We start from the raw sequence: 23,662 nt of genomic DNA, 5'->3' as shown, positions 1-23,662 counted from the left end.
AAAAAAAAAAAAAAAGTAAGTTTGTGTAATTACTAGTTTCATGGTATTCAATGAGGGGAAAGTGTGACAGACTTTGTTCTCAAAATATGAAGTTTGATTTTTTCAAACTCTGAGAATAGACGACCAACATGAACATAACCAGGAAGACGGAAATATAAACATGGAGATTTATGTGTGTGTGTGTGTGTGTGTGTGTGTGTGTGTGTGTGTGTGTGTGTACTGGTCCAAGAAGTAACCAGATCATACAACTAGACAAATCAGAATTTGAATGATATTGAATCGTCATGATATTGGAAATCAATAAAAGTATCAATAACATTTAATGTAATAAGAAAGGAAAATAAACATTTATGTCTTGTAAGATTAATCTGCTTTTAACTATTAGTATTCATTTAAATTTTGTTTTAACTGTTTTAATTTCAATGTCTTATTTAATTAAATTATTTTAACTCCATCTTTGCACCATGACATCACATAACATATTTTTTCCTCAAATTGTGTGGAAGTGATGCGTTTCCCTGATCAGTTTCTTTTTTAATTAAATCAAAATAAAACTGAAAATACTGAAAATCACAAGGACGATGTGGATGATGATGATGATGATGATGATGATGATGATGATGATGAGTATGATGATGATGATGTGTATGATGGCGCTGATAGAGTGACAGGTAACACTAATGATGGTCATGATCCCAGACCTGTGACCAGCTGCATACATAGCAGAGCACAATACTGCACATCACGAGCCTTTCACATGGGAACTAACAAATCATTGCTGCTGATTGCACAGCTATGTCTCCCTCTTGTGGACAAAATCAGTAATACAGCCAATCCGTGAGACCACACCTGATGCTAATACAGTAAAACAACATGTGTTCCTCTGGAGAAAATCGTGTTTTATTAGTGGGCAAGCTGGAGGCTTGCACACTCATGTTATACACAGTCTTTATTATTATTCTCCACGTTTTTTTGGCACATATCTGCTCCTTCATACTTTGAGCTAAAATTTTTGTTAAAACTTAAAAAAATAAAAAATGAAAAATAAAAAATAAAGCTTAATGGTGTGATATTTGCTTGTATTTCAATTTTTGAGTTATTCAACTTTTTTCTACATTTTTCCCCAATGGAATGAATGGTACGGATTCCTCATAATTCAGTGTTTTTCTTTTTTTTTTTTTTTTTTACTTGTTTTCAGATAGAAACTCACTACAAACTGGAAAGTGTTAAGCATCCGTTGCATTTTTTTTTTCTTTTCAACTTTTTCGTATCATTTCATACTTTTTTAAATTATATTTTTCACAGTTTAAGTTTATGAGTGCATTGATTCCGGCACGGGAGTTGTTACCCATTTCTGCCACAAGAGGGAGCATTCTCATACGCTAGCGCTTGTGTCAGGAGAGAAAGCTTTTATTTTGGAATCAACCGGAAACGTTCCTACCTTATACTGCGACTAGCTTCAAAGTTGTTTGGCTTCTCCGAAAACATCGGAGCAAATTTCCAAACAGACGTTATTTGGATAAACTTATCACATTTTGGTAATCTACATGGCTACGTTGTCACCTGAAAAATGTTTTAAACTGATTATAGTGACATACTTACAGTGTTAGAATGAAAAGTATATCAGCTTTTAGAGCCTGGCTTAAAGTCCCGTTTACTAGCCGCTTGGTGTAAATCTGAAACTGGGGTTATTAAAGGACATCATGTGCAGCGTAAAGCCTGGGGGTTATAGAGATGGTGGGAAAGTTGGCTGTTTATTGCTGCTGTGAATGTTCAGTGTGACTTATGTTGTTATCCTTGTAAATATGGCAGCTAAGCTAACTTTGGCTGAGCCGTGTAGGGAGCCACAGAGCTCATGTGCGTTTGAATCGCCTGGTATCCTGCTGGGAATGCAGCAGTAATGAAATGGGGAGCAACAGGGAGGCAAAGCTGAGCCTGGCAGCCTCCGGCTGAGGCTGTAGATAACTCGCCACAGTCACAGTGGATGTGTTTGGCTTCTCTCACCTTACGTGGAGTCGCATCTCGAAGCTGTACAGCGTTACAGAAGAGCACCGTGATGCCAGAGTCACAGAGCAACCCGTGGAAGTCACACTGTGTTTGGCCTGTTGTTGGAATAAAACTGAACATCAAGAATCATTAAGTCTTACTTTGACTCCCATGTCGCTTGGGATAATTTATAAGGGATACAATATCCTGCTGTAACAGCAAAGCTTAATTGTGATTTCCAGCTTCTTTAAGCTTGTTTTCAACAGCGTTGACTCCAACTATCTTGCTGCTTCCAGCTTGCCCACGCAGTTTCTCTAGAAACTGCATTTTTCTTGTTTTATTTTTTAAATTAAGATAAAACTGAAAATACTGATCATCACAATGACCACGTGGATGATGATGATGTGTATGATGGTGCTGATAGAGTGACAGGTAACAATAATGATGGTCATGATCCCAGACCTGTGACCAGCTGCATACATAGCAGAGCACATTACTGCACATGACGAGCCTTTCACATGGGAACTAACAAATCACTGCTGCTGATTGCACAACTATGTCTCCCTCTTGTGGACACAATCAGTAATACAGCCAATCTGTGAGACCATATGTGCTCCTTCATACTTTAAGCTAAAATTTTTGTTAAAACTTAAGAAAAAACAAACAAACAAACAAACAAAAAAAAAAAACAGCTTAATGGTGTGATATTGTATTTAAATTTTGAGTTATTCAACTTTTTTCTACAAATTTTTCTCCCATGGAATGAATGGTATGGATTCGTCATAATTCAGTGTTTTTCTTTTTTCTTCTTCTTCTTCTTTTTTTTTTTAAATTACTTTCAACTAGAAACTCCCTACAAACTGGAAAGTGTTAAGTGTCCGTTTCATTTGTTTTTTCTTTTCAACTTTTTCGTATCATTTTATACTTTTTTCATAATATTTTTCACAGTTTAAATTTATGTGTGTATTGCTTCTGGCACGGGAGTTGATACCCATTTCTGCCACAAGAGGGAGCATTGTCACATGCCAGCGCTTGTGTCAGGAGAGAAAGCTTTTATTTTGGAAAAAAACGGAAACGTTTCTATCATATACTGTGGCTACATTGAGAGTTGTTTGGCTTCTCCGAAAACATCAGATCAAATTTCCAAATAGACGTTATTTGGATAATCTTATCACATTTTGGTAATCTACATAGCTACGTTGTCACCTGATTTTTTTTTTTTTTTTTTTTTAAACTGATGAAAATTACATATTTCCAGTGTTAGAATGAAAAGTATATCAGCTTTTAGAGCCTGGCTTAAATTCCCGTTTACTAGCCGCTTGGTGTAAATCTGACACTGGGGTTATTAATATGAAGGACGAAAATTGACAAAACAATACATAAATAAATAAATACACATATAAATATATAAACGCATAAATAATTAAATTAATATTTATTTATTAATTTATTTCATGCATTTATTTATTTATTTGTATATTTATACATTTATGTATGTATTTATTTATTTTTACATTTATTTATGTATATATATATATATATATATATATATATATATATATATATATTTCTACATTCATTTATTCATTTGTGTATTTATATATTTATTTTTACATTTTTAAAAAATATTTTTATTATTTTTTTAATACACACAAATACAATAAAATAGAAATAAATAAATGTGTAAATGCAGAAATACAGAAATAAATGGAATAAATAAATAAATGTAGAAATAAATGAAGGAATAATTAAATGAATAAATGTAGAAATACATAAAAATATAACTAAATAATATTATAATATTATAAATTTATATAATAAAATATATAAATACACAAAAGAATAAATAAATGTAGAAATAAATAAATACATATATACATAAATGCATAAATACACAAATAAATAAATAAATAAAAGCATCAATAAATACAGAAATAATTAAATACATGTAGAAATATTTATTAATTTAATTATTTATGCATTTGTATATTTATATGTGTATTTATTTATTTATTTATTTATTGTTTTGTCATTTTTCGTCCTTCATATATTAAAGGACATGCAGCATAAAGCCAGGGGGTTATAGAGATGGTGGGAAAGGCTGTTTATTGCTGCTGTTTTGTTTTCAATAGCAGTGACCCCAAATATCTCGCTGCTTCGAACTTGCCCACGCAGTTTCTCTAGAAACTGCGTTTTTCTAGTTTTATATTAATCACCAAAATAAATAAATAAATAAATGAATAAATTGAAGCTTGTGTAACTGCTAGTGTCAAGGTGCTCAAAGAGGAGAAAGTATGACAGACTTTGCTCTCAACATCTTAAGTTTTATTTTTCCAACCTGTAAGAACAGACTACCAACATGAACATGCCTCACCAAATACAGAACTGAGCATCCTACAGGGAAATGATGACAGTACTAACAAACCATATAAAACAGAAAATTAAACGTCGACTTCACATTCAGGTCATGAGATGGGATCTCTCCAGGGGTCATGATCATTTAATCTGAAAAGAAAAAGGTGGGAAAATTTGTCAGTTATTTTACAACACTTTAAAAAATGTAAACCTAAATGAATATATAAACATAGAGGTGAGTTATGTGTGGACACAGACAGAGGCATCATGAAAGACATAATACCAGCATTCATTTGGGGTTTTGATTTGATATTGACGATGGCTCACCAGCTAATAAAGTGTAAATTTCATAAGACAAAAAAAAAAAAAAAAAAAAAAAAAAGTAAATGAACAAATTCAATCAATAATCAATTATGCCTTTATGTCCTCACCATCATGTCAGATTGAAACACTGGTAAAGTGTGTATGCCAATATGATGCACCAAGTTAGCAAGAAAAAAAATGTGGTAGTGAAGACTGTTTCTTTAGTCTTCCAAAAATACAGAAATGATGATAAAATTACAACAAAGAGCATCATCCGTGTGTTGTGAATCCAGATGAGTCCAGTGTCGGTCCAGTATTTACCTCATTAAGTCCTGGACTTTCTGCACTCGTGCAGTAGCTGCCAACTCTTTCTCCTCTACAGTTGTAGAGAAGAGTACTGTGGAGCAGCACTGGCTAACTGGCTGCATGTTACACTGGCACAGAAACCTCAGCATCATTTCATTTCCATGAGGGTGAGTGGATAATGACAACCTTTTTGGGTTTGTGGGTGAACTGCTGTTTTGAGATTCCAAACAGATTGTGGTCTAAAGTCAGTAGACCACATCAAACACGACTGACTGCATGCAGCTACTCAATTACAGGAAGCATTACAGTGACACAAAGTTCTGCAAAACCACCTTAGACATTCACACCTCATTCTTCTCACCTTAATGAGGGTCACCAACATGCTATAGATGAGGGAGATTAACAGCAGGAGGAGGAAGGTGACAGCCATATACCAGCTGCCCTGGCTCAAGTCCTCAGTGACAACATCATGTACGATGTCGTAAAAGAACATGCCTTCATCCAGGACCTCTATAACAGGGATTGATATTACATCTGTTAGTTACCAACACAGAAATTACTGCACCACAAACCAAGAGGGACGATGCCATTATCTGTATCAAAGATATGATAGACAAACTGGCACCTGGTTTGGTGATATCCAGGGCTAAGGTGGTGTTTGAATGTGTCACCCTGCAGGTGTACACTGCCCCACGTTGCCAGTTGACTGGGGACACACGAAGTCGGCTTTGGATGCTGAATTTCCCTTTTGGGCCTCTGTGGGCCTCACTGGTGTTGTAGTCCCACAGCTTAGTGGTGCCATCGAGAAGCCAGGTGATGTTGATGGATGCAGGGCTGAAATCAGTAACCAGGCACACAAGCTCACCAGAGCCTTGCAGCAAGGTGGCTGAAGGTCGGGAGAGGCTCACCGAAGCTGCGAATATAGTCATATACATGTGATGGATCAGTACTGATGATATCTTTCTCCATGAATTTTACTTTAATGTAATGGCAAAACAGCTTGAAGAGTTATCTGTAACACTTGCAGTAATTATTGTGTTGTGATTTAACAAAATGCAGAAAGACAGCAAAGAAAATTCTTGCAAGAAATGTTTTGGAGCGAGACAGACAACCATAATTACTATTCAGTAATCTTGGAACATGAAAAAGATTAGACACTCTTGGATGTGATGGACACAACAGAGCTGCGTTTCTACATTATATTGGCTCCCTGCTTACCAAACACTTCCTCTATGGTGCTCCTCAGTGGCTTTTCAGATGACTCGTGTATGACAACACAAGAATAAGTGGGTTTCTGGTCCTCTGTTGGGGATGTGTTCAGTGAGCTGCTCAGGGAATAAGTGCTGCTCCCTGGGTCTTTCCAAGCAGGGCTGTTGGTGTAGTGAGATGATGACAGCTTGTGGCCATCCTTCTCCCAGTACACCATGATGTTAGGTGGGGAGAACCCAGAGACGAGACAGACAAGTGTGGTGGTCTTGGACTCTGACAGTTCAGCGTCACTTGGCTGTATCAGCTTCACAGTTGGTTGATTTAGATCTGAGGAAACACAGAAGAAGTTAACAGTTAACAAGGGTTTGTATTTTGGCTTTTTTGTTTCAGTCATCATCAATCATCATCATTGCTGCAGTCTTGTCATGTCATATTAAACTTGGCAGAACATCACAAAGTGAAACAATCAGCTGCAGGAATGTCATGTGTGATGCTACCTCTGCTTTTGCTTGTATGGTCCTCGTAGCCCTGGTCGAAACATCGGTGCTTAGCCTTACAAGACACTTGTGTATATGAATTCCAGACCTGTGATGATACTTTCAGGGAGCTCTGCAAAGTGGCAGTCCCATTGCTGTGATGGAGTAGTGGTCGTTTGGCCTCATTCTCCAACACCTCTGCATCACCTACTTTCCAAGTAACGGAGAAGTCTTCAAGATTTGCACCAACTAGAAGACAGGTGATGGTCACATGATCATTTTTCTGCAGCTGCTGGAGAGGTGGGCCCTGAACATACACTCCAACTGTCTGACATGATGCTGGAGTCACTGAAAAACAAAGAAGATGACTGAAGATTTTCCCTGTACGGTTCACAAAAAGAGAAAACAGAGGAAAACAAGAGAAAAAAAAAAAAAAAAAAAAAAAAATCACTTGAAGCGTACCGAGATGCCAGTTTCAGCTACCAGCTCTATTTAAGGGAAGGATTACTCATAAAATATGGCCTCATTTTCTCAATGGAAGGTTAAAAATGTTGTTAGATTGATCTATTCCATATTTGTGTGTAAGAGAGATAAGATAAGATAAGATATTCCTTCATTAGTTCCACAGTGGGGAAATTTCCAGCATTACAGCAGCAAAGTGGATAGCAAAAATATGCAGCATCAGTAAAAAACAAAAAAAAAAACAACAAAAAACAAAACAAAACAGACAATAAATATCAAACAAGCAATATAAACAATATAAACAAGGAACATAGAAAATATAGAAAAACTACATGATGCCAGTTCTAGCCTATTCGTTTTTAATTATATTTGGTCATTTATACATTTAGTTTTCAATCTACCTGAACAAAGGCTGATGTTCTTCTTGACTGTACTGCCTCCAGACTGGTCGGACACTTCACAAGTGATGTCCTCCCCTGATTTCCACTCTGTTTTAGTGACAAGGAGATGACTGGTTACTTCCACACGTCCATCTGCACCCATCCTGATGTCCTGAGAGGCTGCAGGTCTGTGCTGAGACCCAGAAAGCCATTTGATTTGAGGGTTGAAGCCCCGTCCAGAGCATAAGAGTTTCTGTGGTCCCGACTCTTCACTTGGGGCTAAAAGGAGCTCCACTGATGGGTCACCTATCAAATAAAAAACAACAAAAATAGCTCATTTGTAGTTGAAAGAGATTGTTGTGGAGAGAACTGATACCAACAAATGAAAAACAACTTGAGGGGAAGAAAAATATCAGTGTCTACCCACCAAAAATATTTCCAGTGGAGTTTGACTCCCATTGCTTGGAGAAACCTTGGTTCACTTTGCAGTTGAATGTTGTGTCTTTTTTTTGGTAGTTTGAAGGGACAGGGAAACTTTTTGTGACTGAGTGGAGGCCTGGGGCTTTAGGAAATTCAACATACAGTTTCTCAGAGATGTCAGTGCCATTGGCCTGAAATGTGATGTAGAGGTCACTGGAGGACAGTTGTGTGACGTCACACTCCAGCACAGCACTGTTTCTCTTGAGCAAATCTGACAGAGATCTCCTGATCAGCACTGATGGAGCTGCAGCTGCAGGCCCTGCACAAAACATAGAGGTGGTGACTTTCAGTGTTTTCAGGTCTTCAGCTCTCACATATCAGCTGATTTTTATTTTGGATAGTTTTCTTACCTGTGAGAATGATGGTATTTTCAGCGAGTGTGAAGCAGCGATGTTCAGCTCTACATTGGACTTTATTGAGGTTTTTCCAGTCAGTTGAGGGAACCGTCAGATTACTGATGATATGAGTTGTGTTTCTGTCTTGATTCGCTGGTTTATTGGAAAGGACGTGATCATTTAGCAGCCAGGTCACTTTGGCATCCAAGTCAGTATGGATCAAACATGTGGCAGTGACCACAGACCCTGCCATCATGACTGTCTTGAAGCTGGGGATCTCCAGATGAATGGAGGGAGGCGAGGATGAATGAACTGTCATAAACAAGTTTGGCCAAAACATGTTAATGTCTAAAACTAGCAGACTGTATCTGAATCTGATTTATTTTAGTGGTTTAATAGGAATATAGCCTATCTCTCTCTCTTTATATATCACTATAGTGCATTGCATCATTTGTTTAGGGAGTAATAAACACTGATATAACTGATCGTGAATTTCAGTCTTTCAAAAATCATAGACTAGTCAGTGGTCCGTTTGATTTCCAAAATACTCCCAAACCAAGAATAGCAATTAAAGTATGAATACATGTCTTGAGTATGATCTAGCAATTTTCTTGTTGTGCCATCAGACAGATTTTCCCACACTTACCTGAACAAATACTGATGGATCTTTTGAATTCATTTTTGGCGTGTTGGGACTTGCAGGTGAAATCTGAGCCTTTTGCCCACTCCTTCATATCAAGTTTAATCTGACTGGTCAGACTGAAGGTTTTCTCCCCTCCATCCACACTTTGCAGCTTCTTCTCGACTGGTGAAGCAGTGACAGTTTCGTTTCCCAGTTGCCATTGCACAGTAAGCTGGTCTGGAAAGAAGCCACTCAGGGTGCAGATGAGTGTGACTGATGAGCTCCCAAACTGGCCTTCCCAGACAGAGTAGAGTGTGATGTTTGGAGAGATCACCTGTGGTGCTGGAACACAGCAGAGATTGGTTTTCAGGTCATGTACATTTTCAAAATCCTAATGAAGGATCTCAGGAGAAGTTATACATACCTTTTGATTTTAGGCAACTTAGCAGTTCTACTGTCTCAACCCTAGGTGTAATAGCCCTGTACTTTGGCTAGATGGCAGAGTTGTACTTTTACACTGGCTGGTGCTTAAAGTCAGGTGGAGATGGAGCAGGATGTGTTGCACAGATGTTAGAGCAGGACAGGGAAGAGCGATCAGGGCAGGCAGCAAGCGGAAGCACCGAGTAACACCCAGGTCCCAAAAAAGCTCCCGAAATACAGAAGTGAAACATGACACTGAGCAACGGTGCATCACACACCCCAGCTGTGAAGCCTGCTCATGCCAGGAAAGGAAAGGCACTGAAAATGTAAATATCTTATAACTATTTACATTCTCAGGCACCTCTCTGATTTTGTTTGGTGACTCCTCACAACTTTGCTGAGAGTTTTAGTTCTCTGGTCTGTTGTTACCATCACATTGTAACATCTTTATATTTACATATTCAGTTGAACACGGTCTGTTGGCTCCAGGTGCTGGAGAGCTGGTGGACAAAACTGATGCAGCTATGACAAAATCAAATTTATAAATGAGAGTAATGAATGAAGGAATGAAAGAATAAATAAATACATTAATAAATAATCTTTGATTAAAAATAGCTCAAAGAAACTTTAGGTTCTGGTGTTGGTTGGCTCTACAGACAATTTAAGAGTAAGTGTAATGAGAACCTTGACATAATAACCTGGACATAATAAAAACCTTTTCTGCAGGAGAGAAAAATATTGGAGGAGCAGCCACAAATGCTTCAACGGTTCTCTTCAGTTAAAGGTTTATTTTCAACAAAGACATGACACAAATGTTCTTAAAGGCAAAGAGAGCAATTATGCAGACTTACAGTGTACAATGAAAAGACAAAGGATTAATATGTGGAAATATGATATTTTTACACAGACAGTCACCGCATTCCTTTTGCTTTCCTTTTCTTTTCATTTGACCTGAAAATGAAAAACAAACAAACAAACAAAGAAAAAACAAAGAAATACAGATCAGAGCTTTCATATCAAAAACAATCAAAATACAACAATTTGTAACTAGTTCTAACATTTTGATGAGTAAAAGTTATTTAGCTGCTGGATGTTATGAGGTATAAGTCATTGTGCACATCATAAGCATTACAGTTTCATCACAACTGCATTCGAAAATGCCATAGTACAATTTAATGCACCATAAAGTTTGAGTAATACATATAGTACTGTATATAACCTACCACCAGCTTGTTAAAATTAAATCATGAATTTTATAATTAAAACATGTGATAATACATTATGATGTATGTGATGAGAAAGTCTCATTATTGTGCCATAATGTATAAGTAAGTATAAAATCATGACATCATCTAAAGTAGTGAACGTGAAATGAGGCACATCATTATTAAGTGAAGCAGAAAACACTGCAACATGCATCTGTACACAACGAGGTGTAACATAATTGTTGCATGGTATGTACTGTAGATCATATTTCTGAAGTTCCACTATTGATTAATTTGAGAAATTATTTTAACTCTATTGGCAGATGGGGAAAACAGTACATGCATCTAACACTGATGGCAGATAATCACCACCCTGTAGAGCTTTTGGTGCAGTTGTGTCACAAATGTCAGTCAACCATGGCTGGTGCCGTCATGAAACTGCACTGAAGACTAGCAGTGTGCAAATAATGGCTAAATATAAAATAGCCAGGCTCGGAAAAAGAGATGTGAGAAAGGCAATGGCGTGTGGGTGTGGGTCTGTTTAGTAGTTGGTCTCAGTGATGTATATCTTACCTATAACATCCACATTATCTAGTCAAATCATGTTCATCATGCATTTTCTCATGCAGTTATTTTAACACATCCATATGATGTGCACAGGATTATCTGAAGATATGCAATAACCAACAGCATGTTGGTGATTTTTCTGTCCTCTATTGCAGCTACTCTTTAATGACCTTTAGCTTTTCTTTATCCAGTTTTGCAGTCTATTCCATTTGGAGTGTAAAGAGTTAAATCCAGATTTCACATGATATCTGTGTTGGGTGAAGCCCTAACTTTTAAAAGCATTACTACCTTGATAGCAGTGGTCCCGATGCTGTACAGTAGAGTGATGAGGAAGAGGATGATGAAGGTGAGGGCTGTGCTCCCCATGCTGTCTTGATCTGTTTCCATGGCATGATCCCAGCAGCTGTTAGTCACAAACACATACTCTGCATGTGGAGATGGAAGTGAAGTTACATTGACAATCACATCTGTGGTCTTCTGCTCTGCTTATAAATGACACATTTTATCACATCTATCAAGACTACACAATATTTACAACCCATATAGATCTGTGAAGATTATTTTGGGATGAGACTGATTATTGTGTTTCTTTCTTGCTTTCTTGTTTTCTTTTGTTAAAGCAGTGAAAACAGCATTGGGAGAAGCAGTGTGTCATTTCTGACACACTTTGTACACTCCCAAATTATTTTTACCTTTGACATGAAATAATCATTTTCTCATTTTTTTTTTTTTTTTAGTCCACCTGCCGGTCATTGAGACTTTAAATAATAATTCTCTATGGATCCTTTAATCAAGCTGCCTGTCCTCTCAACATGTATTTGTATACTTCTTATCTAATGGATATAGTGTTAAATGTCATTACTATCAAATATAGGGGAGAGTGGGGTAATTTGTGCCAAGGGGCAAGTAGTGCCACCCCTGTTATCTAGAAAACTATAGAAGAAGTTGGTCATGTGACCACATATTTTTGAAGAGGCATCCATTTCACTCATCTTATAAAGAAGGGAGACACATGACTTGAGAGGTAAGCACATTTCAGTTCAAAAAACATTTTTTTGCCCTCCAAAGTAAAATTTCCATGATCATGGTTTTTTGATTGCTGTGTTTGAACAATTATAGAAAACTTTGAAAACAGTTCACACGGGTTTTAGTACTTTAGTAAGCTACACCATGAGTCTATACAGTTAGCATGATGTTAGCTCAAAACAGCTGGGGGATGCATTTTTTTCAAAATGGTGGGCTTGGGGTAATTTGTGCCAAAGGGCCTGGGGTAATTTGTGCCAGTGGCACAACTTGTGATTATATACTATATATTACTTTCTTGTATTTTATTGTTATCGTACATTATTTTCTTACCTTTGATCACTAAAACTATTCAGATTCAGATGAAGATGATTTGGAGGTGCTCATCTGGGAATTTTTATTTTGTTCTGGGTATGTGTTCATGTGGCGCTAGGCCTTGTTATAGAAAAGTGGCCTGTGATCTTGTTAAAATAATAAATAAATGTTAAATAAATAATTTTGTATTGAATTTGTTTTGCTTTTATATAGCATTATCATTTGTGAGATTAAAATGATCTGTTTTACTTCAATTATCAATGGCACAATTTACCCCAGTGTATTCTCTCTAATGGCACAATTTACCCCGCACTGGGGGCAAGTTGTGCCACAAAACCACTTTTTTTTCAAAAGCTATATTTCTCAAACAGTTTATATAAGATCCAAAGTGATTGTTCCCAGGGATGCACAACATCCTAAACTATATGTGCATATTTTAGTTGGAGGCATTACTGTAATCCCCTTGCTTTAAAGGCACTTTAAGTAAAAAGTTGGCACTATTTACCCCACTCTCCCCTACATATATAGAGAGTGTGTTAAATGGTGGTAATAGCAGCAGTGGCAATGACCCTGAATTGCTTTTGAAAGACCCCATGTTTTGCTGTGGACTGTCTGTGGCTTGGCTTGTGAATTGGTATCATAAATCCTCAATGCCCAGTAATAATCTTTGAGACTAGTGACCCGCTTAGATGTTAAATAGATTTTTTTTTTCTTGGCAGGGAGGCAAGACCCAGTAGAGATAACATACGCACACAAAGACAAAGCATGAGAACAGTGTTCATGCACCAACCACACAGAACAAAGAACAAATATGATTTAGCTGGTGATTTTGACTCTTACAGTGATTGATCAGTGGGGGTGGGGGTTATTAAAGTGAATGCAATTTTAATGTGGGACATTTGCTGTACTACTGCTACTTTCTGTTGTAAATATTCTGCTCTCTACACCTTGTTTGTACACTTTGTGTTACCACAGTATGACAAATTGTTTCATGTCTGCTTTCTATTTCTTTATCCTATTGTGCTGCCACTCGGTACGCCTTTTACCTCATCGTTCAACTAAACATACAACTCTCTACATGGGTTAAACACGGATGTCAACATAAATCGACAAAATGATGAAGTAATTTTTTTTTTATTTTGATTTTGAATCTGCATTTAAAAGACAAACAACATGTCATATCACAAGCAACAAACATTACAAACATGGCATAAGACACAGCGACACAACAAAACATCTACTAGGCCTTGCAAGTTTGAGGGAGGTCAATGTTGAGGTTGACCGTGTTGGATTTCTCAGCTGTTCTCTTCACTGTGGACCTCATAATGACTCGGGATGTGTCCATCAAGGATTCATGGTAAACTACACAGCTATACACCGCTTCACTGCTGTTCCACTGCTCAAGGCTGAACGATAGCTGGCCATAGACAGAGTAGACTCCGTTGTTTTCTACCAGGTTTGTGGTATTAAATGCATATTTATTTGAAGCTGGTGCCACATCATCAACAAGCCAAGACACCTCAATCTCTTTGGGTTTGAAGTCTTTCACATAGCAAGTCAGGGTCACCATGTTATTTCGAATTTGTTCTACTGGAGGCAGCAGAAAAACTGATGGACGCTGAGGCACTTCTCCTGCAAGCATGACAGAACAGTTAGGCCCTCGTGGCGCAGACGAGAGCAGCTGTTATACAACATTTCTTCTACAAGAAGCATTCATAAACAACACTCACACACATCCATGATCATCAGCGGCATTCAAACAGACTTTTAATGCACAATTGAAAAAATAATGAAACTTTGCTTACCGCTCTTTCGATAAGGTTCCTTCTTAGGCTCAATCAAGTCTGGATGTTCAACCACACAGTTGTAATCTATCCCCTTGCTCCACTCCTCATACAGGACGTCAATTATGGCAAATTTGCTTTTCCCATTGCTCTCACTCAGGTTTCTGCTTGCAACTATTACTTGTCCATCCTTGTCTTGCCACTCAACAGCCACGTCCTCTTTAGGAGTGACTTCGCAGATCAGCTCAGCTTTTTTGTTGAGAAACATGTCCTCCAGTGAGATTGGTTTGATTTTTATGTCCAGAGAAGGTGGGCAAGTAGGATTTACGCATGTGTCAGTTTCTGAGAGAGGAAATAATGGGAATTTACTAAACGTGCATAATTATAAAGCCATTTGAACTGCTGTCCCGATAATAACAACAACAACAACGATGATAATAATAATAATAATAATAATATACTCACTTTTATAGGTCACAGATTTGTTCTCATTTGTCTTAGGTCCTTCAAACAAACACATCAATATGTCACCTTCAGTCAACTCGCTTTCCTTAACTTTGAGATAGCTCGCTGTGCTGTACAAAGTTCCATTTTCAGTTGCTTTGCCAACAGTAGTGGGTGTCTTGATCTCAGATATTGGGTTGGTGATTTCTTGGCCATTTTTTAGCCATGTGATCTCATGTGTTTTCGGTGAAAAATCAATGGCAAAGCAGGAGAAGGAACCCTTCGATTCATCCTTGGGAGAGGAGCCCAACACACTAAGAGTTGGTTCCTTATGATACACGGCTGAAAAACAAACATACACAAATATATATATGCAGAAGCAGGGAATAACAAATGTGCAGAAGCAGAGATGAAGGTGAAGCTTTATGAAACTGTAACATGTGCACATATGGAATTGCTAAAACACACAGTGAGTGTCAAACAGAAAAAAGAGCTCGCCACTGTCAATGACCTTTACAATGACTTGAGCTTTAGTACTCTCTTCTGCATAGACACTGACTGTACAGGCAAGCCAACAAGTGGAAACCAACCTTTGACTGGACATTTTCTGAGCCGTGAACGTTCATTGAAAGACAGTAAAAGTGCAGGCAGGCAGATTGGAAACAACACAGGTTATGAAAGTAGATGGAAGCAAGCAGAACATATTGCCATAAAATGTATTAGCCAGAACATAGAAGAGCAGGAAATAAACTAGAATGAGCCAAGTCAATTTGCATAGTGCAAGCTCAAGCCTCTCCACCGAACTCTGTACCTGCTACTGACTCGACACATGATAATATTTATAGATATAAGCTGTTTGATTTAGTAATAACTGCAGTCACATTCAATTTAGAATGATCATGCAGTACTTTGTGTCTGCTTTTATGCTATTTTCATGTGTCATATAACAAATTGGTATGGTACCTTTGTAGATAACCTAAAAAAAATGAAACACATCTGGCTCACTTTTATGTGCATTGCATGAATGTAGAACTAAAGTAAGAAATCATTCAAAGTTACAAAGGGTTCTGGAAGGACATAAATTCATAAAATTATAAAGCAGGGGGGAGACAAAGAAGAAAAAGTACAAATAATTAACAAGATATTATTACATTGTGATTAATTAGTATAGGTTAGGTCATCAAAATATCTTCAACAGATGCACAAGAATTGATGCTATAGAATAATAATCACAATAATAATAATAATAATAATAATAACCAAACCAGTTAGGACTTATTATTATGATTTGGCCTACTTAAAACTGCAGTGTCTAAAAAATACTTAAATTTCTATATTTCCTCAAATTATTAAAAAGTACACTAAATTTCAAACAAATTAATTAGTTTCTGGATTGACTAAGTATGTACATAAAAGCTGAAGTGAATCTTACGTTTTGGCAATGTAATGTAGACGGTTTTTGATCCTGCCGGATGGTTCACGGTACAGCTAACGTTTTGTTTCAAGTCTGATCTCTTCACTCGGATCTGGCTGACCGCTGAATAGTAGCTGTCCTTCTGAACTGCAGGGTACTGAAGAGAGTCGGGCAGGTTCGTCCCACTGTCAGAGGCACAGCTGAAGGTCAGGGAGGCGGGCGTGAAGCCGGTGGCGAGGACGCCGAGAGTCAGCGTGTCACTGGTCTCAGAACCACATTGTACCAGAGGAAACACAGTAGGGGCCTTTGATGTGGCTGAGAAAAAGAAAAATATTTCTCATGAGGATACTGAAATAAAAGTTTGATTGCACATGACAGAATTTTTTAAACATGAGTGATAACAAAGAGAAGCCCATGGCAGCTTTGTGTTGCAGCTTTCGTATCCCAGTTATTTACAGGTTGGTAAGGAAAGGAACAGACTTACGTCTCTCACTTATAGCACTTTGTAGTAGTTATTGGCTATCAGTCAGTATATTGTTGGTAAATTATGATCAATTAATAAATTCAACATTATTTTTTAAAACTCATCATTATTTGACATTTGTGGAGGGTTTGACCGAAGTAAACATCCATTCATTTCTGTAATAGCAGCCACATCACAATATGGACATTAAATGATTATGAAATAATTACTGTTCCTTTTGCTTCAGTTCACTGGTTATTTAAGTTGACAATTCTTACCTGATGAGACAGTTTCTGTTGTACCCTTCCCCCAGGAGTCAAAAGTACCGCAGCGCAGCGCTAAATCTACTTATCGCTTATTTTCAAAAGGCTTATTCTACTCAATAACTAGTTTGAAAAGTCTATAACTTTACGTTTAATAGAGAATAATAGGTAACACTTTACAATAAGAGTACAACAATTAACGTTAGTTAACATTAGTTAATGCCATTATGGTTAAATAACTGTTAGTTAATGATTATTACGGCATTTACTAATGTTAATAATATCTACAATAACCCTTAAATAACATATAAATTAATACCTTAGCATGAACAGCATAAGTAAATGATTCTTAGACACATTAGTTAACGGTTAGTTAACTGTCACTTATATCGCTTCATAATGTTTATTATGGCATTAACTAACGTTAATTGTTGCACTGTTATTGTAAAGTGTTACCGAATAATATTATAAAATGCATTTGAATGATCAAATGCCCTAATATTCCAGCAAGATCTTGTCTGATACTGAGGATTTTGCCGTTTCCACTTTTCGCACATTTGAAACTCTTTTTATTTGAATAACGAACATCTGAACTGACACCTGACAAGCAGAGAAATTAAAATTGATGTTTTTGTCATAAAAACATAATATTGCTCAGTCTGAGTCATAAACGAAGAGAGATTTTAATTCTTACCTGATGACACAGTGACCATAGTTCCTTTTCCCCAGTAGTCAAAAGCCCAGTTGTCACAGTGGAGACAACCAATACACACTTCTTACAAAAACTATCCTCCTAAGTGCCTCACATCATACAGACTGTGGAGCCTGCCAGCTTAAAGGCAGTCTAAAGTTAAAATCAAACTAACATCTACTACATCTGTTGATAGACCCGACTCGGTTTCACACTCAAGACAGATCATTTGACAGATTACAAATTACTGTTGGCTGTTTTATCACAAGACAACAGTTGTGACTACCTGGAAATAATACAATATTTCTGACTGATGTATTAAGAATTTCTGTATTTAATCAGAAATATTAATATTACGTACCTGAGGAGACGGTGACCATTGTTCCCTTTCCCCAGGAGTCAAAAGCACCGTAGTCACAGCCTAACAGTTTACTATCTACTGCATACAAAAACCTGCGTCCACAAACCTACACTTTTCTGCCGTCTTACAAATACATTTTCTCTTTTTGTACAAGTGTTTATGAATAAAATTAAATGATACATGATGTTGACCTTCAAACTTTAAACCGACTTCAGTGACAACAAGTGGAAACTCTCTCTTGTCCCTCTTTTTCAACACATTCTGTCTTAGTGAAATCCCTGATATCAAGTTTGAATTTTCAACAAAATATTTTTCTTTTCTTCTTTAATCCATAAATTTGTAAAAAAAAAAAAATTTGATGACCTACCTGATGAAACTGTAACCGTTGTTCCTTTCCCCCAGTAGTCAAAAGCATTGTCACAGTGTAACAATCAGATACATGCAATGTACAAAAACGACCATCTAAAAGATGCCGTCTACTGGCATCACTAAAGTCCAGGTTCTCTACTATTAAATATTAGAATTGATACAGTGAAGATGAAAATAAAACAAAGCCATTTTTACCTGTTGTTACAGTCACTGTTGTCCCTTTTCCCCAGTAGTCAAAGTAACCATAGTAGTCACAGTGTTCAGTTTGAATAGCACTTCAGTGCAAAAATACTTTTCCATTGGAATCATCTTATCAAAACTATTTCAATACACAACATTTCTAAAATTTGCCCTGATCGTGTCTGTTTTTTGCTGAAGTCCTACACTGTATCCCGGCTGAAAGAAAATTTCAGTTTTTGTCATAATATTTAGCATTTTTATTTTTAAAAAAAATATGAGTTTTGACATATAAAAATGTCAAAACTCATCAGATGATGACTTACCAGAAGTTACTGTGACTGTTGTTCCTTTCCCCCAGTAGTCAAAGTAGTCATCACAATGATAGATTGTGATATGCCGCTTGTACAAATACTAAAAAAAACATACAAGTTCCACTTAATATCGTCTTGACATTGTTTATTAGCCATATCCCCTTGAGATAAAGCTGACCATCTCTTACCACTTCCTGTAACCTAGGTTACATAATATCAAGCTTATTTGTCCAGAGCTGCTGAAAACTTCCTCTTTTTCAGAGGGTTTCATGAAATTCCCCCAGCCGGCAGTTCAGCTCACACAACTGAAAACCTGAGCCAAAAAATGAACTGAAATGTTTATGACAGTATTGATATGTGTGAGTCATTCCAGATGAAATATAAAAGTATGATTATTGCACTAACCATTTTGTTACATTTTCAATACGGTTTTCAAAACACACCCTCAAATATCACTTTAAATCATACATCCTTCAGGACAGATCAGTCTTTCCTAAACTCTAGATTTTCACTAATTGGATTTAAATTGCATTATTTCCTGTTGCATGCTCAATTAAATGATCCTTCCCTCTGCAGGCTTGACAGTAAAGAAACATGTCAAGCAAAAAAAACAACAAAAAAAAAACATATATATATATATATATATATATATATATATATATATATAATAGAATGTGGCAACAATAAAATCGGGTTCTTGTGCCATTAATAAATTGGACATTTTGGCTCAAAATGTTGGACAGTATCTTGAGATGATGTAACTCTATGATATCTTGAAGGATATCTTGATATCTTGAGGATGCATATGAAAATGGCTATATTACACATTTTTGATTTCTTGCATAAAAATGCTTATTATTTCTACGTTGGCTTAAAGCACTTTTTCATTGCACAACACTGAAATCTTTTGTCTGGTTGCCACTCATCAGTACACCATATTGACATGTACTGTGTGTTAAACTGTAGGCAAAACCCAAGCTAAGGCCTCCTGGTTGCTCTAAACTACATGAATGGATATTACAAGTTCAAGAAAAGTAAGAGGCAAAGGTGTGACTGATGAAACGTGTTTGCTTTTAGATTGCTGGAGATAAAAAAAAAAAAAAAAATTAAGTCAACAGTGACTGTTGTTTACTATAAGGCTTAAGAAATTCACTGTAAAGTGTTGGCAGAGAGAAGCCACACTACACATTTTACTTCAATCAATCAAAACATTACATTTTTCACAATCTAATGCGACATCCAGAGCAAAACTGGCGTTCACGGTCAGTCGACAAATGATTCAGTGACAAACGTGTGTTGTTGTTTGCTGGTCTATATCCACTTCATTCATTTTGGAGCAGTACAGCTCTGGTGATGCTCTTGTTCTCACAATGGGAAAGAGCTGACAAAGGTTGCTGGAGAATGCATAAAACCTGCATGGAGCTACAGGTGCTCCTGCTTGCTGAAAAGGTGCCGTGTCATCAGTCTGATGACATTGTCGTTTGTAATGACTTATGTTGTAGCCTATAAGATTTGGTTGGTGTGATTATCATACAGTCTACATACATCAGAGCTGATGTCATACCCAACTTTATAAATCCATGTCGCACAGTGTGGCTTGCAATTAATACATAAGATTGCTGAAATCTCAGTCTTTAGGCACTGTTAAAAGAATAACCCGAATAAGCCTATTTACGAAGCATGGAGCTAGCAATCTCACTACTTAAATGCACTGGCTAATGTTATAATACCACATCCATAATAAAGGGGTACAAAAAGTCCTAAAGGTAAAATTACATATGTAAGTACAGCTAAATGGTGATGATGTGGTGAGATGATTCAGTTCTTCACTGTGGCCAAAAGGTTCCACCGTCTTTAAGAAGTGAATCCAATACGCTTTTCTGTGAAGTAGAAAGTTGACCATACAACATGCTGCTTCATAGAGAAGCTCACTGATACTGACAATAAGGAGTTAGCTGGTGTGTTTCAGCCTTCTCATTCTACAACTTTTGTCTTCTGTCTGTGAGGCACCATTTTATCTCCCTTCACCTTTCAGAAACAAAACCTACATCAGTGAGTTTCACACAGACAGGCAAATACACTACAGAGACAACACAGAGCATCCCTCACTGATGAGGCTTCTAGGCCAATATACAATTTCTTAGCTTTCCATCATGCCTCAGATGTTATTAAATCATTTTTTAAACACTTACTTTGGGCAGCTGTAGTCATGTATAGTAGGTCTCTGATGGACAGTAATTTGCTGTCAGATTACTCACAGTCTAACCATGTGTGACCCAACAATGTGTACAAGGAGGGGTACACATCCAATAACTTTACAAAAGCCCACTGGCCACAATGGGCTTTAACTACCTGCACGTGGACACAATCAAATTTAAAGTAATAGAAGAGAAAAGACACCCATTCAGTTTACAATTTAAAATTTATAATTGACTTGATGATGGATCTGGGGAAGACAGCAGGGACAACCATAAATCCAATACCTTTAGCTAGATAACAAAAATGCCAACTGACTGTACCAAGAAGCAGGCACCTATACTGTGAAGAGAATCTGTCGCAAACCCCAATGGAGATCACCATGTGTGCACACTGTCACCAAAACGACACTGCAACCTGCACTGCACTGAAGGAAAGGCAAATCCACAAAATTAAAGTGAGTACCATTCTTCAGGCCTACCACACCGCATGCAGGGAGAGGTGTCTCAAGTACTCCCCGCATGCATACACTGCAAAGGGGAAAGAGGCAAAACCAAGCAAGATAAAATAGAATACAATTATATAAAGTCTGACTTTAGTACCACAATATAAAACAGAAAGCAACTTGTAAGAATTCAGGTTTAACCAAAAAAAAAAAAAAAAAAAATGGGGGAAATCAGGTCAGGCAAAGCAGCAGTCTGGCATTAAATTTAGCTAAACTGGGGGTCCTGCATCAATGAAGATGACTGGCAGTACTGTAACTCAGCCAGTGGAAAGGCAAGCTGTCTTGTTTCCTCTTCAACATGTGGCTACGAAGCAAACATCCATCCATCCTTGAGTCAGCTGCACCACAACTCTGCACAAATAAGGCAGTCCTCCCCTCAGCTCCCAGGCTTCAGACAAAGAGCGGCACCAGTTGCCCTCACCCGTGCTTATGAAGGCAGGGAGCCCTGTGACCCTACCTACCAGAAGCGGTGCTCCCTCTTAGTTGCCTTACAAACAGGTAATCAGTCTGATCCGTGATGATAAAAAGGGAGAACCATTCTTTAGAGGGACGGACTGGCGGCATGATCCTCTTCAGAAGGTCCTGTGTCTTTTCACAGAACGACGAAGATGTCAGTCTGATTTGTTGTAAAGCGAGTGCAGGGTCATTTTACACAGGTGGGATGTAGAAACCCCCAAACAGCTGATCTGTTCTTGCATCAAATGGACTTAAGGTGCAGGCCTCAATTACATATTTATCTCTTTTATGTCTTAATAACAGTTCAGGCTGTGCAGCCAACACATGAATCAGCCCATCTGGAATTTGCAGATCGCCAGTCCCAGAGTGTTCTTGAGTTGTCATCAAGAACTAAGTGGGTCAGTTAATAACTAAAGTTATAATGTTGTAACCCAACTTCTACAAGTAAAGCACAGCCCTGTAACTGGCTCTATGGCCAGTAGCTCCTCTCCAACTGCACACATGGACTCATTCAGTGAAATTTTGCATGCACATTACCAGCCAATGAGGACATGCCGACAGCTTGCCTAAAACCATGTGAACCGGTACTCAGTATTATTCAATATCTGTAAGTGATTCTCCACAGATGCTCATTAAAAGGCAAACTGCTGGAATTGGCTTGCGCGATCATATAGGGGTCAAAGGTCATGCCAGTGGAACATCTACCTCACCTCACAGCCCTGAGACCACAAAGAACATGGGGGATAGAAGTGGCATATACGGTCCATGGGAGTTAGGTGTAAAACAGCTGACACACACACACACCGCTCTCTCTCAAGTGTTGGGTTGAGACCTGATCTCGAGAAGGAACCCATGAGCTCCAAGAGATAGAACTCTATGGACAAATCTTAGGGTGCTTTCAGACCTGTGGCCCGTTTGCTTTGTTCCGATTCAGGGGCTAAATCGATACAGTTGTTTCGTTTTTCGTTTGGGGCGTTTGTGTTCACAGGGCAACCGTCTGTAGCGGTTCAAAGCTGTAAGCAAATGCCATGCGCGAAAAAACTGTTCTCTCATTGGTCAGAAATTACCCCGAAAGAAGAAGTTTCCTCTTCTGTTCTTACCCCGGGAAAAACAAAAACCATGGAGCATCTTCAGCGTGTGTGGCTAGTTTGTTTCTCTGTGTTTCTGTGGTTAATGTAGCCTACCCAGTGGTGGTTCTGCCCATGTTGCCGCCCTAGGCGAAATTACTGCCTAGCGCCCTTTCGTGTTACTACTCCTACCTACTTTTTATATGGACAAAATCTTGTTTGAATAAAAAGCCACCGGCCACGGCACCGGTCGGCATCAGGCGGGCCGGCCGCGGCAACAGACGGTACCGCACCCACCTGGTCAGGTCTGCCGGATCTGACAGGTGAGCGGCGCTGATGATTTTTTTTTTTCTTTTTTTTTTTTTTGCTCTTGAGCCGCCCCCCACACGACATGAAAAAATGCCCGCTTCGCCCATGCCTAAACCGCTACTGAATGTAGCGGTGTTCTGTAACGGAGGAAAACATCCCATTCTACCGGGAACCAAGACTGCGCAGGGGAAATAATATCATACTGCATCTACTGAGAAGAAGACATGCCGCGACAAGGAATCGCCGACGAAGATGGGCTCTGACGCTGGTTGAACCACAGATATGAGTGGGTTGTGTCGGTTGCTGTGTCGATTATGTTCTCACTGCAAACGAACCGCTCCAGGGTTCGAATGGAATCTAGCCGAGACCACCTCTTCTAGGCGATCTCGACCCGCTTGTTTTGTC

General features: G+C 38.0%; 1 protein-coding gene and 1 long non-coding RNA gene across 2 annotated transcripts in view; one reads left to right on the top strand and one right to left on the bottom strand.

Annotated features, from left to right (window-relative positions):
• LOC115363486 (uncharacterized) overlaps positions 1-23,662 on the bottom strand; it is a 381,300-nt gene that overhangs the window by 335,538 nt on the left and 22,100 nt on the right. The window contains exons 3-8 of the mRNA XM_030057738.1: positions 18,737-18,784; positions 16,105-16,401; positions 8,939-9,256; positions 8,308-8,604; positions 7,905-8,216; positions 7,499-7,783 (exon numbers count right to left, since the gene is read on the bottom strand). Coding sequence (XP_029913598.1) covers positions 7,499-7,783; positions 7,905-8,216; positions 8,308-8,604; positions 8,939-9,256; positions 16,105-16,401; positions 18,737-18,784 — 1,557 coding nt within the window. The remainder of the gene's footprint in view (positions 1-7,498; positions 7,784-7,904; positions 8,217-8,307; positions 8,605-8,938; positions 9,257-16,104; positions 16,402-18,736; positions 18,785-23,662) is intronic.
• Positions 14,267-21,684, top strand: LOC115363611 (uncharacterized). The gene is made up of 3 exons (XR_003928604.1): positions 14,267-14,346; positions 18,799-18,801; positions 21,674-21,684. It is a non-coding gene; the product is annotated as an uncharacterized LOC115363611 (long non-coding RNA).

Source organism: Myripristis murdjan, chromosome 8 (genome assembly GCF_902150065.1).
Source record: "Myripristis murdjan chromosome 8, fMyrMur1.1, whole genome shotgun sequence".
NCBI lineage: Eukaryota > Metazoa > Chordata > Actinopteri > Holocentriformes > Holocentridae > Myripristis > Myripristis murdjan.
This window is presented reverse-complemented; position numbering and strand designations above follow the sequence as displayed.